This window comes from Dendropsophus ebraccatus, chromosome 3, assembly GCF_027789765.1.
Source record: "Dendropsophus ebraccatus isolate aDenEbr1 chromosome 3, aDenEbr1.pat, whole genome shotgun sequence".
NCBI classification, from domain to species: domain Eukaryota; kingdom Metazoa; phylum Chordata; class Amphibia; order Anura; family Hylidae; genus Dendropsophus; species Dendropsophus ebraccatus.
Window position 1 is genome coordinate 162,163,124 of NC_091456.1, and position 17,332 is coordinate 162,180,455.

The following is a 17,332-nucleotide window of genomic DNA, read 5'->3' on the forward strand; positions in this document are numbered from 1 at the left end:
CCGGGATGGAGTGGTGGAGCACAGTAACAACAGCGTGTTAGTAGCTGGAAACAGCGTTATTGTGTTGCTACGATTGTTCCTGCTGTTTTTTCCTTTGCTGAGCCACCTTACTGAAGAGAGTTGTCTTTGCTATACTGGACAATATTTAATCTGCTGGAGGACGGAACTAACATTACGATAACAATCTGATCTCAACGCTAACAAAATTGACTTTTTAAAGGGGGAAGGGAAAAGAAGGAGAGGGAAGGGGATAGAAGGGGAAGGAAAAAAAAAAAAAAAAAATTGGTTGATTTTGTTCTCCTTGGGACATTGAAGTGGAAAGTGTCTAAACAACTGGATATAATTGTCTATTGGTAAAGGGGTAAAAGGAAGTGGGGAGAGGGGGAGTGGGGAAATGCCGCCAAAAGTGGATAAATCTGCAAAGGAGGGGAGGGGGGGGACCAGAATTGATAAGATTTTCACCTCACCGGGAGCTGGTGTAAAGCCTCCCACAAGTGGGAAAGGGGGCCAAGAAAGTAGAGATTCCAGCTTTCTGGGAGCTGCCCCTCAGGAGCAACCCAGCTGGCTGGAAGAAATCCTAGTTGCAATCAAAAAATGTGATAACTCAATTATAGATCTGTCCACTCAGGTTGGCTCTATGGGTACGGAGATATCGCTGTTAAGAAATGATATGAATAAAATAAGGGAGAGGTACGAGGAGGCAGAACAGCGAATTAGCAACTTGGAAGATGAGATGGAAAAGTGTAAAAAGGTCTCAGAGGGGTCAGCGAAAGAGATACAGGAGTTAAAAAGGAGACTGATAGATGCAGAAGATAGATCTAGACGTAACAACCTGAGAGTGGTGGGCCTACCTGAGGGGGTGGAAGGGAAGGACCTGTATGGATGGGCAAATGGTTGGCTGAAATCTATTATGGGTACTGAGGCCTTATCCCCGAATTTTGGAATTGAGCGAATCCATCGGGTGCCTGGCAGGCCCCCACCACCGGGGGGTCACCCCAGGCCAATAGTGATGAAGCTACTATGATACCAGGATAGGGACTTGATATTGAGAGTTACGAGGAGAGAAGATAATTTACTGGTTAACAACAACAGGGTGGCCATCTTTCCTGATTACTCGTATGAGACCCAAAAAAAGAGAGCAGAATTTGTTCAGGTAAAGAGGCGTTTGAGAGATAAGAATGTGAAATATGCTCTGATGTTCCCAGCAAAACTGAAAATCATTGTGGATGGCAAAGCCTGGTACTTCGGATCCCCGGGGGAAACGTCTGAATGGTTAGATCAAAGAGGTTTATAAATTAATTTATGCTTGTAGGTGTTCTAGTTGTTCGCCGGGTGAAGAGAGACAATGGAATAAGCTTAGTTTAGAGACTCTGGGCAGCAGCTTGGGGTCATTAGGGGGGGAGGGGGGGGGAGGGAGGGGGAGAGGGTTTTTTTTTTTTTTTTTTTTTTGTTTATTCCTTGACTTTTTTTTTGTTTGTATGGATGGTATTGGTCTGGCTAGTATATGGTGGTAAGGGTAGTTGCATGGAATATTAGGGGGTTGGGGGACAGGAAAAAGAGGTTGGCGGTCATGCACTATTTGCAATGTTATTTACCGGCGGTAGTGTGTCTGGTCGAGACACATCTGACTCAGGAAACATCATATAAGTTGACCAAGAGATGTTGGTCCGACCAATACCATTCGGTTTTTTCTAGTTACGCTAGGGGAGTTACCATTCTGATTCATAGGAGTTATAGGTGGGAATTATGTAGACAGAGTGTAGACAAGGAGGGCAGGTTTGTCTTTCTTCACGGTGTACTGGATGGGTTTGAGTGTATAATAGCCGGAGTCTATATCCCTCCTCCTTTTAAGGCAGCAGTCCTGGAGAAATTGTTTGACTTCATAAAAAATTATCCAAATTGCCCGCTTGTAGTGGTAGGGGACTATAATATGGTTATGAATGAGGTGTTAGATAGGAAGAGGGAAGATGGGCACGTTAGAAGTTCTGGGATTTCCCCGTTGTGGAGAATAATAAAGGAATATGGTTTGGTGGATATTTGGAGGGAAAAAAATCCAGATAAATATGAGTTCACGTGTTGGAACAAATCTAATAATGTTTTTTCCAGAATTGATATGGTATTAGTAAGTTCACATTTGGTGCACAAAATTAAAAAGGTTTCTCACTTACCAAGGGGTTTGTCGGATCACTCACCGATATTAACGGAAATTTATATTAAAAAAGACAAGGTGATAAAACCTATTAAAATTCACCCTCACTGGTTAGAGCTTATTAAAGATAAGGAAGAAATTACCCGAGAGCTCAAAGAGTTATGGGAAATTAATTTAGATACTGCTTCACTTCACACTATTTGGGACACTATGAAAGCGATTATTAGAGGGAGGTATTTTGGGATTATTAGTAGAAAGAAGAAGGAGTATAGGGAAAAAGAGGAAAGTTTAAAAGAGAGTGTAAGGGTAGCTGAGAGGGATTATATCACGAACCCAACAAGAGAAGCACGGAATAAGTTAGAGATAAGACAGGAGAAGTTGGATGAGTATCTAAAAGATAAGGCTAGAAGTCAGATAATTTTTTCGGGGGGGAGGAGGTATAGAGAATCAGGGACCCCTAGCAAGGGTCTTATGTCTATTATTAAAAACCAGGAGGGGAGAAGAGAAATAATGGCGATTAGAGGGGTAGAGGGGAATATGGTGTATAGTTCCCAAGATATCACTACTCAATTTATGATATTTTTTAAAGATCTCTACTCTTCAGACGCAAAATATGAGAAGAAGGTGTTACAGGAGTACCTGAGCAATATAGCCCTGCCCACCTTGTCACTAGAACAAAGGGAAAAACTGGATGCTCCAATTACAGAAGGGGAGTTTTTTGATGCCTTGAAGGGTATTGGAGGGAATACAGCGCCAGGGAAAGATGGTATAGTATATGAAGTCTATAAAGCTCATGGGGAAGCCCTTATTAGGCCCTTATGGGAGGTGTTTAGAAAATCTATAGAAATAGGGTGTCTATCGGATTCTATGAATGAAACCATTATCACCCTTATCCTGAAAGAAGGGAAAGACAAGACAGAATTAGAGTCATATAGACCAATTTCCCTTATTAATGCGGATGTAAAGATCTATTCCAGAGTATTGGCCAATCGCCTGAAGGATATTATGCCGGACCTGATACACGAGGACCAGACGGGCTTTATCACGGGGCGCATGGCCAAGTTCAACATTAGACGTGTATTTGAAAACATTCAGATGGTGGAGGCTCCGGATTCCCACTCCATCCTGTCATTGGACGCGGCTAAGGCGTTCGACAGGGTGGAGTGGGACTACTTGTGGGAAGTGTTGGAGAGATTCGGGTTCGGCCCGCAGATCATAAAAATGATTAAATTGTTGTATAATTCACCCAAAGGGTTTATACGGGTTAATGATAGTGTTTCCGAAGGTTTCATACTGGGGAGAGGTACAAAGCAGGGGTGTCCCCTCTCTCCTCTGCTCTTCGCCCTAAGTTTGGAACCTCTTGCGGCATTAATTAGACAAGATCACCTGATTGAAGGTTTTGGGGCGAGGGGTGGAGGAGACAGGGTGACACTTTATGCGGATGACATGCTGCTGTTCTTAAGGGATCCCCGGGTCTCCCTTCCCAGGGTAATGGAATTGATTAAGGAAAATGGGAAGTTCTCGGGGTTTCTGGTAAACTGGAGTAAATCCATCCTGATGCCTCTAAAGGAGAGGGTAGTTGTGGGAGGATTCCCAGTGAGGACCCTGGAGGAGGGGGGGAGTTTTTCGGTATTTGGGAGTACAGGTATCAAGAGAGATTGGAGAATTTAATAAGCTGAACCTGGAGAAAGTCTTGAGAGAGTTGGAGGGGAAGATAAATATCTGGGTTAAGCTGCAGTTAAGTAAAGCAGATAGGATAGTGCTGTTAAGATCAATTTGTCTGCCGAAGTTTCTCCATATTTTCTCTGTAGCTCCTATATGGATAGGGGATAAATTTTTTAGGAGAATAAGGAAACTGACGAACGATTTAATATGGGGGAGGAGAAGGGTGCGTATTAAGTTGGACACTCTTTCTCTCCCTCTGGGTAGGGGGGGTTTGGGGGTCCCTAATTTCAAAATTTATTACTTGGCCTCACAGTTGGTGTGGTTTCATAAGGTGTTAGATAGGTGCTTCCATGACTGGATTGGACAATCCGGAAACGCTCTAGGGTTGGATGTGATACAGAAGATAGAGGCAGGATTGGTAGCCCAAGCAAGGGATAAGGGGAGGATAATGGTGAGAGCCCAGGTTAGTGTCTGGAAGGCTGTAAAAAAATTGTTGGGGCTGGAGGGGCAATTTCCATTTTCCTCCTTATGGCACAATCATAACCTAGGGACACAAGATATTGGGTTGGGGGAGACACTCTTTAGTAGGGGTATAAGGGTCTTGGGAGATATTATGAGGGATAATAAGGTTAAGAACTGGGAGGAAGTTAGGTGGGAGTACCTATTATCTAATAAATGCTGGTTCTCCTATGTTCAGGTTAGTACGGCAGTTAAAGAAGTTGTTAAGGAGGCAGAGATAAAGAGTGATCAACTGGTAGATGAGTTAAGGGTTCCCTCTGGTGGACCTAGGAGAATATCATATATATATCGCTATCTGCTGGGTATGTTGGAGGGATCTCAAAGAGGTAAGAGTGGTTGGGAGGATGAGATGGGGACTGTGTCTGAGGTACAGTGGTTACGGGTAATGCAGAACATCAGATATGTCTCCAAATCATTTAATCATAGAATTATTCAGTATAATATTATACAAAGAACATACTGTACCCCCTCCTTCTTAGCAAAAATCAATCATGGAGGTATTGTGAGCTGTCCCAGATGTGGCTTGGGTGCGGCGGGGTTTTTGCACATGGTATGGTCCTGTCAGAAGTTGGGGGGGTACTGGGAGGCTATTAGACTAAACATAAAAACCATGATGGGGATAGAAATTCCTAGCAGCCCGCTAACCATAATACTAGGAGACGTGTCATTTATTGAAACCTCGAAAGTGTTACGGGACAAAGTCAGTAGGCTCTTGTTTTATGGGCGACTGGTCATAGTGAGAAAGTGGTTGTCAGTAAGTACCCCCTCATACCATGAATGGGAGAGCTGTTTGAGAATTTATGAAAGGTATTATAATAGCTAGGTTTTTTTTTTTTTTTTTTTCTTCTTTCCCTCTCCTCCTGGGGTTGGGGTGGTGGGTGGGTATGGGATATTTATTTTGTGTATTAGGGTGGGTAAACGGTGTAAAGGATTATGTGACACATGGTTATTGGAGAAGTATATTGTTATGGAACAATGTGTCACTTTAAGGCATTGCCCTTGTACGTTGCAAGGGCTTTGTGTTTGTATGTTTTCTTTATTATTAAGAATAAAATAAAAGACATTTATAAAAAAAAAAAAAACATAAGTTTTGCAGTATTCACGGCTGTTGTTGCAACGGACGGGATTAGTATAGAACTTATGTTGTGCTGAAGGCTGATGGAATCCCGGCCTGAGTGAATACACATAGTATACACTACGTTCGAGATCCCTAGCAGCGCCGCGTGAAACTGACATGTCAGTTTTCTGCGGCCACTGCGGCAAAGAATAGCGGCCGCAGAAAACCTGTCAGTTCACACAATGGATTGTGAGCAGCGGGGAATTCGGATGCACCCGCATCAGAACTCAGTGGCGCTAAAGATCATCCGGCCGGTACTGCAGTACTGGCCGGGATGATCTTTTCTGAGACCAGCCGTTCCGTGACCTGGCCAGTCTCTTACCGCGTCTGAACATAGCCTAATATTGAGTGGGATGTACAATGGCCTTATTTTAGTTATATATGCGTTCAATAGAGTTTAATACACAAACAAAATACTAAACCATGAGACTAAATTTTACCATATAGACAGAGAGTAAAGATCATCTGATGTTGAGAGCATATTTATAAGCTATTTCTCATAAAATATTAAGATATGGCTATACCTGCAAAATGGAGACTATACAGACTTTAGATAAAGGGGTTATCCAGCGCTACAAAAACATGGCCACTTTTCCCCCTCTCTTGTCTCCAGTTTGGGTGGGGTTTTGAAACTCAGTTCCATTGAAGTAAATGGAGCTTAATTGCAAACCACACCTGAACTGGAGGCAACAGTAGGGGGAAAAGTGGTCATGTTTTTGTAGCGCTGGATAACCCCTTTAAGGTCAGTGCAATAGGATTCAGGCCTGTAAAGCACTGCAAAAATGGAGGATTCATTTACAAATACAGGGCCGTTTTAAGTCAGAACAAGCTTGAAAACAAGGAGACTGTAGAATGGAAGATCTATGGAGAAAATATTTTTCTGCCATGAATGGCACACAGAAAAAAAGAAAGCCTTTCATAGATGTGCATAACCATCAAAGCATTACTGTTATTTAGGGAAAAAAACAGTGACATCACATGGACATGCCAAAGATTTCAGTTGGTGTGGGCTCAGCTTTAAGCCCCCCCCCCCCCCCATGATCCTTAGATATAAGCAGAAAAAGCTCATGGCAACATCTCATTGCAGAAGTTTGACTGAATTTTAAAGTGACTCTGTACCTACAATCTGCCCATCCCCAACCGCTTGTACCTTCGGATAGCTGCTTTTAATCCAAGATCTGTCCTGGGGTCCGTTCGGCAGGTGATGCAGTTATTGTCCTAAAAAACAACTTTCAAACTTGCAGCCCTGTGTCAAACTGCTGTGGCCTAGAGCATCTGTGCCCTAACCTTGCACCGCCCCTCCGTCCCTCCTCCCCACCCTCTTCATCATTAGGAATGCCCCAGGCAGGTATTCTCCTATTCATCAGCTGTTTAAACACGGCACATGGACGGGATCGTTAAAGCACCAGTGCAGTGTTTACTGCAGAGGAATAAGAAAAATCCTGCCAGTGGCATTCCTAATGATGAATAGGGTGGGGAGGAGGGACGGAGGGATGGTGCAGGCCTAGGGAACAAATACTCTAGGCCACGGCAGTTTGACACAGGGCTGCAAGTTTAAAAGTTGTTTTTTTAGAGCAATAACTGCATTACCTGCCGAATGGACCCCAGGACAGATCTTGGATTAAAAGCAGCTATCTGAAGATAGTGGTTGGGGGGGCGACAGATTGTGGGTACAGAGTCGCTTTAAGCCTCTGGAGTCTTGTGCTTCTTTTGGCTATCTGTAGATATCAGTGGGGGGCTCAGCACTAAGCAATCAACTCCTGTATAACAATTTTGTTCCCTAGAAGCAGTATTTCTCGAGAAACATATCTCCATAATTCAGAATCCAACCAAGTATGCCTCATTTGTTTCTTGAGGACTGTCGAATTTCGGAGGAAAAAAAATTGTATAATTGTCAAAGGAAGCACAATTTTATTTTAATCTTAGTAGTCATCAAAGCCAACCAATGGAAAAATATTCCATGAAGTGATAAGTTATACTTCACTATCAGTCAGTGGAACAATCTGGATTTATTGGCTGCCAAGAGAATATTTCTTGTTGAAGGGCAATTGGGATGGGGCAAAAGCATAGCTAGGGGTTCAACCTAGAAGGGGGGGGTGTGCAAGTGAGTAGTTGCCATAGGGAACCTCAGCAGACAACAATGCTTTCCGAATAATAAAGGGAATATTCTGCTACATTACGGTTCTTTTTGTGGATAAGGTTAGAGAACAGTATAAAAGGCTTTCTACATTTCAGAAATTTAACCAAGATTATCCAAGATTAGAAAAACAGCAAAACTTCTGTCCTCAAGTTGTGTGTGGTATCGAAGCTCAGTTCCACTGGAACCAGCATAGTTTTTTTGTGCTACATTCAGTGACTCACAGGGGGTGTCTTCTCATCTCTTTTCCTTTTCTTCTCCATCTGGCCTGGTCAATATGAACACTTCTACTGGTGATGCCTCTTCTCTGCACAATCTGCCAGACAAACGTTTTGGGCTCTTGGCTCTAGCACCATCCTCACCTCGATACAAAGTCCCCATCTGTACTACTCAACACTGTAACAGTGTCCTTTTGTGCCCTATGTAGTATTAGTATTTAGGCCCCGTCTATGCCCTCACATAGTAGAAAGGCCTCATCTGTACCCTCATATAGTGGATTACCCTACTCTCCCATGCCTCCATATAGAAAATAGGCCTCCTTTGTGCATCCATATAATAGTTAGGCCCTTCTGTGCTCCCATATAGTACTTAGCCCCCTCTGTCTCCATATAGTAGTGAGACCCTTTTGTGTCTTCCATATAGTAATTAGGCTTCTTTGTTTCCATATAATAGTTAAGCCCCTCTGTACCCTCATATAGTATTTAGGCCCTTCTGTGCATCTACTCAACACTGTAACAGTGTCCTTTTGTGCCCCATGTAGTATTAGTATTCAGGCCCCCTCTATGCCCTCACATAGTAAAAAGGCCTCATCTCTACCCTCATATAGTGGATTACACTACTCTCCCATGCCTCCATATAGAAGATAGTCATCCTTTTGTGCATCCATATAATAGTAAGGCCCCTCTGTGCCCCCATATAGTAGTTAGCCCCCTCTGTCTCCATATAGTAGTGATACCCTTTTGTGTCTTCCATATAGTAATTAGGCTTCTTTGTTTCCATATAATAGTTAAGCCCCTCTGTACCCTCATATAGTATTAAGGCCCTTCTGTGCATCTATATAGTAACTAAGCCCCACTTTGCTTTCACACAATACAGGTGCCCCCTATGCCCCCATATAATACTTGGATATCTTTGTGTCCCTGTATAGTAATTAGGCATCACTGTGCTCACATAGTATTTCAGCCCCTCAGTGCCTTCATATATTATAAACTCATCCAATGGGGCCTTGATATACTTCTGCCTACTTTGCCTTTCTAGCAGATTGTATACTGCCAACTTTGCATGTCCTTATAGAAGACAAAACAGATAAATAGATATATTGGGGGGATTTATTAAACTGGTGTAAAGTGAAACTGGCTCAGTTGCCCCTAGCACCCAATCAGATTCCACTTTTCATTCCTCACAGACTTTTTGAAAAATGAAAGGAGGAATCTGATTGGTTGCTAGGGGCAACTGGGCCAGTTTAACTTTACAACATTTTGATAAATCTCCTTCATTGGTTTAATAAATTTTCCCCTTATAATATTTCTGTCAGGGAGAAGAGCTGGGTCCCATCCAATGTGGGGTAGTAGAGATTTCTGTAAATATGTGAAAATGTGTGAGCAGCCTAAATGTTCAGCCAAGAAGTACAACCTCATCAGTGCTAAAATGTCCCCAAGTATGATGGACTGTAGCCAAGTATATTGTACATGTATATATGAATAACATAGTGCTTCTAAGCCAGTCTCATAAGAGTTGATGTTTGATCTGTTCTCCCATAATTACATTGGCATATGTCGGTGATATTTGTGGTCCCTGTGCACAATAGGCGTTTCTGTAAAACCTATGATGACAATAGCAGTCTATCTAGACCGTGCCAACATCTGTTTTTATTCTTCATGCTCTAAGAATGGACTCTGCGGATGCCATCATGCATACTTTCCATTGCCCAGTCAGGATTTTAATAAGCTTCCCTCGTGTAATGCCACGCAAGACGTCTTCTATGTAGCAAAATGTGCAGAAATACATCATGCAAGTAACTGCTACTGACTACTGATATTATTCATCTCTTACAATAAATGGAAATATCATCTTTGCTAAACTGATGATCTCATAGAAGTATGTGAGCCAAAAAAAAAAGGGGTCTGCTTTTTCCTAGAAATAGCGCCACTCATGTCTGTGTCTGGAATTGCAGCCAAGCAATGTAATCACCAATAGTCACCTAACACACATAGGACTGTGCTGTTGTTGAAAAGAAATTAATTAAAAAGAGATGTGCGATATAGGTTTACAATGTATCTTGGACATATCTAGATAATATATTAAAGGGGTAGTGCACAAAAAAAATTTTTCTTTCAAATCAACTGCTGCCATGAAGTGCCAGAGATTTGTAATTTACTTCTATTAAAAAATCTCAAGCCTTCCAGTACTTATCAACTGCTGTATGCCCAGCAGGAAGTGGTATTATTTCCAGTCTGGAGAGCAGGAGAGGTTTTCATGAATGAGCATTGTCTTGTATACAGCTGACCATTACATAAGGCTCTTTGCTCAATACAGTCTTCTGTTTTCATGCACCGAGCCATGACCATTAAAGAGATGCCAACGAACCCTGTCCTACTGACTTATAATGGGACAAGGCCTACGTGGCAGTAGAAGTAAGGGTCCTATTACACAGGCTGATGGGGGCCCAATTAATACTGTAAACAAGCACCGATCTGCTAGATCGGCACTTGTTTACTGGGCCTATTACATGGCCTGATAATTGTTTAACGAGGGCTGCACAGACATCTGAGCTGACAGGCCGCTCAGCCAATCACTGTCCGGGACCAGGGAGGTAGCAAAGTGCAGGAGAACACCGGGAACATGGACAGATGATCGTTTAAACGGCTGATCATTTTCTCTATTAGGGTGCCTTCACACGCAGCGGATTTGACTAAATGAATGAACACAGCATTAAATCCGCACTGTCAAATCTGCTGCGAAACTGCTGCGGATCCGCAGCGGATTTAATGGCGTGGACTTGATGCTGTGTTCATTCATTTAGTCAAATCTGCTGCGGATCTTCTGCGGAAAATCCGCTACGTGTGAAGGCACCCTTACACAGAGTGATAATCTGCCAAATCAGGCCAATTTGGACCATTGTCGCTCTGTGTAATAGGGCCCTTAGTTCACAGGATTGCTTTGCATTCGGCATTCAGTTAGTATTACTTGATTGAATTTTTCCTTTCCTTCTAAAAGAAATTCTAGAATAATTTCCCCCAGTTGGGTCATGTGTTCTGATTTCCCCCTGGAAATTTCACGTGTTTCTGTGCTCTCAATGAGGTCACAATCTCAGTCAACAGATCTTCCTGTATGATGAAATTGCATGGACTGTTATAGACATGCTTTCCACAGGGGGATAGACAGAAACTCCCAATAGAGTTACTGATGATTATACAGCTCCTGTCACATAGCAGGCAGGGATGGTACTAAGCTTAGCTATCCATGTGATGTGGTGCTGATGTACTATGGGATTAATAGCAGATTTAGGCTATGTCCACACAACATAGTAATAATAGCGGTTCTTTAGTGGATGGCTGTTATTTAACACTTAAATAATCATCAACATTATTAATGGCCGTGGTTTTGTACGCCGTGTGAACATAGCCTTAAAAGAAAGAGCTTGCAGTTAGAAATCTGAAAGTTAAGAGTGTATCATATACAGTAATGATATGCATAAATGCAGCAGAGCTGGGATGAAACAGACGATACTGCCGGAATAATGAGGGTCATTGTGCATTATATGGGGAGAAAAAAATCAATGGGTGCTTCTTTAACCCCTGTACAGGGATTTGCACTGAAACACCAGGTCTGTATACTCAAAGTAGCCTCTAAAAGCAACAGCTGAAAAAATTCAAGTGTGGTTTTGTATAAATAGCTATGAATAGCTAGAGCAACAAGTGTTTGCTCAACATGGATCACAGGGAAAGTAGTCAGGAAACTAGCAGTCAGGAACAGAGAACATGGAATTTAAGCACACCTTTGCAGCGATCAGGAATGTAAGAACCATTTCGCTTAAGTAAGGAAGATCAGTGAAGGAGTCCTTTTATATAGGCTAGTGGTACATGGCATTGGTGGGTAAAATATATCTTTGGTGTCCAATAAAATAAATCTTTGATGAAAGGATAAGCATGGTGGTGGATAAAGCACTCTATGACTCAGTCATGAGTCAGTTTTCTTTTAAGGTTCTTTAGACTAGTGCTTAAAGGAGACCTGTCACCCCCCGTGCCGGGGTGACAGGCTCCCGACCCCCCGTTACAGCTCCCTATACTCACCTGATCCCGCCGGGTCCCGCTTTTGGATCCGGTCGAGTCACAGAGATATCAGCTCCCGAAGCCCGGCGCGCGTGCTGACAGGAGAGTCCGATGCCCATAGAGAATGACGGAGCATCTGACTCCCCATGCATTCTCTATGAGCGTCGGACTCTCTTGTCAGCGCGCGCTGGGCTTCGGGAGCTGATATCTCCGTGACCCGAACGGATCCAAAAGTGTGACCCGGCGGGATCAGGTGAGTATAGGGGGCTGTAACGGGGGGTCGGGAGCCTGTCACCCCGGCACGGGGGGTGACAGGTCCTCTTTAAAAATACACTATTCTAATCATCAAAACCCTAAGGGCCCGTAGACACTATGGAATCGGTGCCGAAATTCCACGCAGAAGTAGAGAGGCGCGGAGAGCCCTCCCATTCAAACAGATAGAAGGCAGAATTCAGCGCAGAGTCCGCGCAGGTGGTTCCGCACGGAATTTCAGCACCAATTCCATAGTGTGAACAACAGGAAACAACACCTACTTGAACAGTGCCATAGTTCCTTTTCATTAGGTTGACAAAGCTTCAGGTGATATCAATAGCTCAGAATAAAAAAAATAAAAAAACGACTGGCAGAGCCATATTCACTTAATAGGATAAAAGTAGATTGTAATGATTTATAATAAATCTATTATTTCTAAAACTGAGCCCATGATAGCAATAAACCTTATAAATTGACCCATATTTCTTTAACTTGAATAACCTAGGTTTCCCTTTTAGCATAGCGCCTAAGAAAAATAAACCTGAAAATAAAATTCACCTGCATTCCATGAACAAATGCCAGTGACTCCAGTGCTGATCGTTTTCCATTCATTCCTATAGAGTCTCCTAAGTTTACTTGGTGTTTGGCCAGTATTCTTCTTCCTTGTGTCTGGCAGTAATATGACAAAATGACTTTCTATTACCTCACTCAATAAAAAGACAAGTACACCGGAAAGGGATCTAAAGGGATTTAGGTCTGTGGCTTACTAGATCATTGAAATATCCGTAATGTTTATACATTTTGATGTTTTTTTTACTATTTTATTATTATGTTCTTCCATGTATTTTCCTTATATATCTGCCAACGTGACCATTAAAAGTGCTTCTGGTGTTACAGAGTTCAAATGTGGTTTACAGCTGTGTATTACGTTACTAGTAGAGGTCAATCCTGAGCCTTATTCCCATTTATAGTAGTTATCCTATAGTTAGTAGAGATGAGCGAACCAGGTTCGGGTTCGAGTCGATCCGAACCCAAACGTTCGGTATTTGATTAGCTGGGGCTGCTGAACTTGGATAAAGCTCTAAGGTTGTCTGGAAAACATGGATACAGCCAATGACTATATCCATGATTTCCACATAGCCTTAGGGCTTTATCCAACTTCAGCAGCCACCGCTAATCAAATGCCGAAAGTTCGGGTTCGGATCGACTCAAGCGTGCTCCAGGTTCGCTCATCTCTAGTTATTAGTGACAGTTCCTCGGGGGTGGGGTTGTAATAGTAAAGATTACGCCTCTCATTAATATTCATATCAAACCATAATGCTGATACATTATAGTTATTAGTGACAGTTCCTCGGGGGTGGGGTTGTAATAGTAAAGATTACGCGTCTCATTAATATTCATAGCAAACCATAATGCTGACACATTATACTTATTAGTGACAGCTCCTCGGGGGAATGTATAAGAAAAGGTTACTAGACTTATAGAACAGAGAATGTTAGAGTCATTTTTATTGTCTGATTTGGTCTCTTTTTCTCTTCCAGCCCTTGATCTCCTGTCGCCTGCAGTCCAGAGGCAGATCTCACAGTACCTTCAGCAGGCGCTCAATAATCCCTCCATGAATGAAGTGTATATACTGTCCACATTTAAGCTGCAGCCTAAATCTACAGCCTCTCTCTTTGGTCTTTACTCTACAAAAGACAATAGTCGCTTCTTTGAATTCAAAGTAATGGGACAACTAAATAAAGGTAATCCAAAAGCCTAACTTCATACTGACACTGAGAATACAAATAACACAAGCATCAACTGGATTTATGTTATAAGCCGAAGGTCAAGAACATAACCAGTAACAATATAGAGCAAAACAAATAAATATTCTCTTTATCTTTAAGCTTTAAAAATAACCCCTATTAATATGGCCTGATGGTTACTTACAGGATATGTAACTGTTCACATTCATTTATTTCTTCAGTCTAGAATAAAGAATGGAGCAACCCTGTAAATAGTCTTGATTTAAAATTTTACTATATCAATCTATCTGTCTCCATGGGTACAGACTACAAAGATTTATCAAGCATGGTGTAAAGTGAAACTGGCTCAGTTGCCCCTAGCAACCAATCAGATTCCACCTTTCATTTTCCAAAGAGTCTGGGAGGAATGAAAAGTGGAATCTGATTGGTTTCATAGGGGCAACTGAGCCAGTTTCACTTTACACCATGTTTGATAAATCTACCCTAATATCCTCACAATAGTTAGAGGGATTTTCCATTGAAGGATATTTATTACTTTTCCACGATATAGGTGGGGTTCAATCCGACATTTGGACATGAAGGGGGCTGAGTGCAGTGTAGGTCTCTCTTTGTCCTGTGGACAGTGATGAATGCCCTTTACAAGATAAACCCCTTTTTGATCAACATTTTCATTAAGTATGTTGTAGCCATGCAATATCTGTAACACGACCCCAACCTACCATGAAAGGCTTAGGGGTTTTGGGCCCCATTAGGCACCATCTCCAGGATGCAACAGCTATCTGTACAACAATATAGTTGCATCTCTTTTGCCAATTATATTATTATTAGTCACCAAATCTTAGCTACAAGGTGTCTCACTTTTCTACATCTGATGTTCAAAGATCTGATGTAACAAAGATACCATGACAGAACACAGGAAGTGGAGGGTGAGCTTAGTTATTGCTTAGGTGCACGTAAGAGATACCAAGTCTGAGCTGTCTACCTTCAAATTTCTGCATATGAGATGCAGAATCCCCACCACCAATGATTTTACACTAAGGGCGTGTGACACGCTAGGTTATTTGTGAATATGGATAGCCACTCGTACTGATGACTTGGGCAATCACTGATCTCACACTGCAAAAACCTAATAAGAGGCAGCGACATGTATTAGTTTATTGAGTTGTATTATTTAGGCTCCTGGCATTGTTATTTGGGGGTCATAAAAGAACATAGCTTATCTGAACTTTATATGACTGTAGTATTTGGCCACTATATAGTCCATTATATGGTGGGTGTTAATGGAAGGTACTACAGTCGGCACGAAGAAACTCAGGGTAGCCCTGGCTACAAACACACTCTGGGATGGACCGGCAGAATGATTCAAAGAAAGTATTAAGTCAGTATTAAATGCAAAGGTCAGATTTGTCTTAAAGACATACTAGATGCATTACATTGTACAATGTCTCTTTTCTTTTCTTACAACTCTCCCGGCTCAGCTTCCCTTCGATACCTCAAGAGTGATGGCAAAATGAACTCTGTCATCTTCAGCAACATAGAACTAGCTGATGGGAAGCAGCACTCAATCCTTCTCCACCTCAGTGGCCTGCACCGAGGACCTAGCACTGCTGAGCTGTACTTGGACTGTGACCAGGTGGATGCTGTCAAGGACCTGCCCCGGCCGCTCTCAGGAGTCACCCTAAATACAGGGTCCGTGCAGCTGAGGACACTGCAGAAAAAACCACAGGTCAGTAAACATACAGAAGAAATATCCTGAGGACTGATCCATACTTCTTCATTGACCTCTTAAACAAGTGCAACGTTTCGATCCCCTAAAATATTATTTTATTTTTTTTTACCTTGGTGTCGTTTACACTTTTTTATTGACAATATATGGTGTAAGAACATTTACAAATAGGAAAACCTATGGTGTCCTGCACTACACAGGCGGCCAACTGTCTTGAATGGGCATCATGTAATGCTTAATTTTTTTTTTTGTCTGTACTGAAATCTATAATGTAGTACAGGGATTTTTGTACATTTTTTTGCACATTTATGGGTCCTTAATTTGACCACATTCGTCCAGATGTACTATTTTTGTAGTAGTAATTTGTTTTTGTTTTGTTTTTTCCTATTTGGCAATTTGGTTTACAGATTTACTAATTTGGCAAATGATTCGGAAAAATTGTGGTGCATCAATCGGATTAATAATTATCCCTGCCTGCACAATTCTTTAAAAAATTTCTGACTACTTTAAAGGAGAAGTCTGACCATTTTCAAAGACGGGAATGGGGGAATGTAATGCGGTGAGCAGTGGGACTGGCCTTGGGACCCTCGCAGGAAGGCATTTTCTACCGAGTTGTGATTATGTCACGACTTGGGGGAAAATGCCTGTCCCGGCTGATGAACTGGCTGTTCAGCCAATCAGTTACTGGAGAGGTGTCCCTCCCCAGTCACTGACTGGCTGAGCAACTAGTCCATCAGCCGGCAGGAGGCAAGTACAGTGCCCGAGATGTCTGAGCCTGGCGGGGGGACCTGGAGTGGTGATCCAGGACTGAAGAGGCACAGGGAGAAGTGAGTTAATACTCTTTGTAATTTTCCCCCATGCCCCTGCCTAAAAAAAAAACAAAAAAAACAAACAGGGAGGCCAGACTTCTCCCTTAAGATTTGTAAAAAATAAAAAATACTCCATTGTTGTGTAGGTTTTAATAATAAATGTGTAGGGTTGTAAGAAAAGCCTAAAATGTTGACTCAACATTGTGTTCCAAAAGGCGAAAGGGGAGGGGAATAGTGAATTTGGACCATTGTCTGACCTGATAAGAGGAAAAAGCCTCTTCAATGTATTATATCTTTTTTGTCTGGGTGGCTACTTTGGGGGCATTTTTTAAGACATAAAAACCTTTCCTTATTAGAGATGAGCGAACCTCGAGCATGCTCGAGTCCATACGAACCCGAACTTTCGGCATTTGATTATCGGTGGCTGCTGAAGTTGGATAAAGCCCTAAGGCTATGTGGAAAACATGGATATAGTCATTGGCTGTATCCATGTTTTCCAGACAACCTTAGAGCTTTATCCAAGTTCAGCAGCCCCAGCTAATCAAATGCCGAACGATCGGGTTCGGATGGACTCGAACCCGAACCCAGTTCGCTCATCTCTAGTTCTTATGCCTCACACCAAATTTACTTGGAGGCGCACACCTCTTAGTAAATCCAGGGAATGTGAGGCTGCTGTGCTAGCAAGCATAAATCATAATAAACCAGGTGCGGGTGGAGGGTGGAAACAACGCCTCCTCCTCCCGCCTTGAATGGTTTTTCGGAAGTTAGTGTAAAATGTTATTAAAAGTCTGTACACATCTAACTATACATTAGTAATACTCTTTTTGGTATAGGATTCTATGGATGAACTGAAGCTGGTAATGGGTGGATCTCTGACACAAGTGGCATCAATACAAGACTGTTTCATGCAGCAAAGTGAGCCTGGCCAATATGCAGGTG

The 17,332-nt window shown here is 42.3% G+C and overlaps 1 protein-coding gene across 2 annotated transcripts in view; it reads left to right on the forward strand.

Moving 5' to 3' along the window:
* THBS4 (thrombospondin 4) overlaps positions 1–17,332 on the forward strand; it is a 41,202-nt gene that overhangs the window by 5,366 nt on the left and 18,504 nt on the right. The window contains exons 2-4 of one of the 2 annotated variants that reach the window (XM_069963041.1): positions 13,652–13,855; positions 15,337–15,584; positions 17,227–17,329. In XM_069963041.1, coding sequence (XP_069819142.1) covers positions 13,652–13,855; positions 15,337–15,584; positions 17,227–17,329 — 555 coding nt within the window. Of the gene's footprint in view, positions 1–13,651; positions 13,856–14,350; positions 15,237–15,336; positions 15,585–17,226; positions 17,330–17,332 lie in introns of those variants that run through there. The other variant, XM_069963040.1, reaches the window with a different exon arrangement.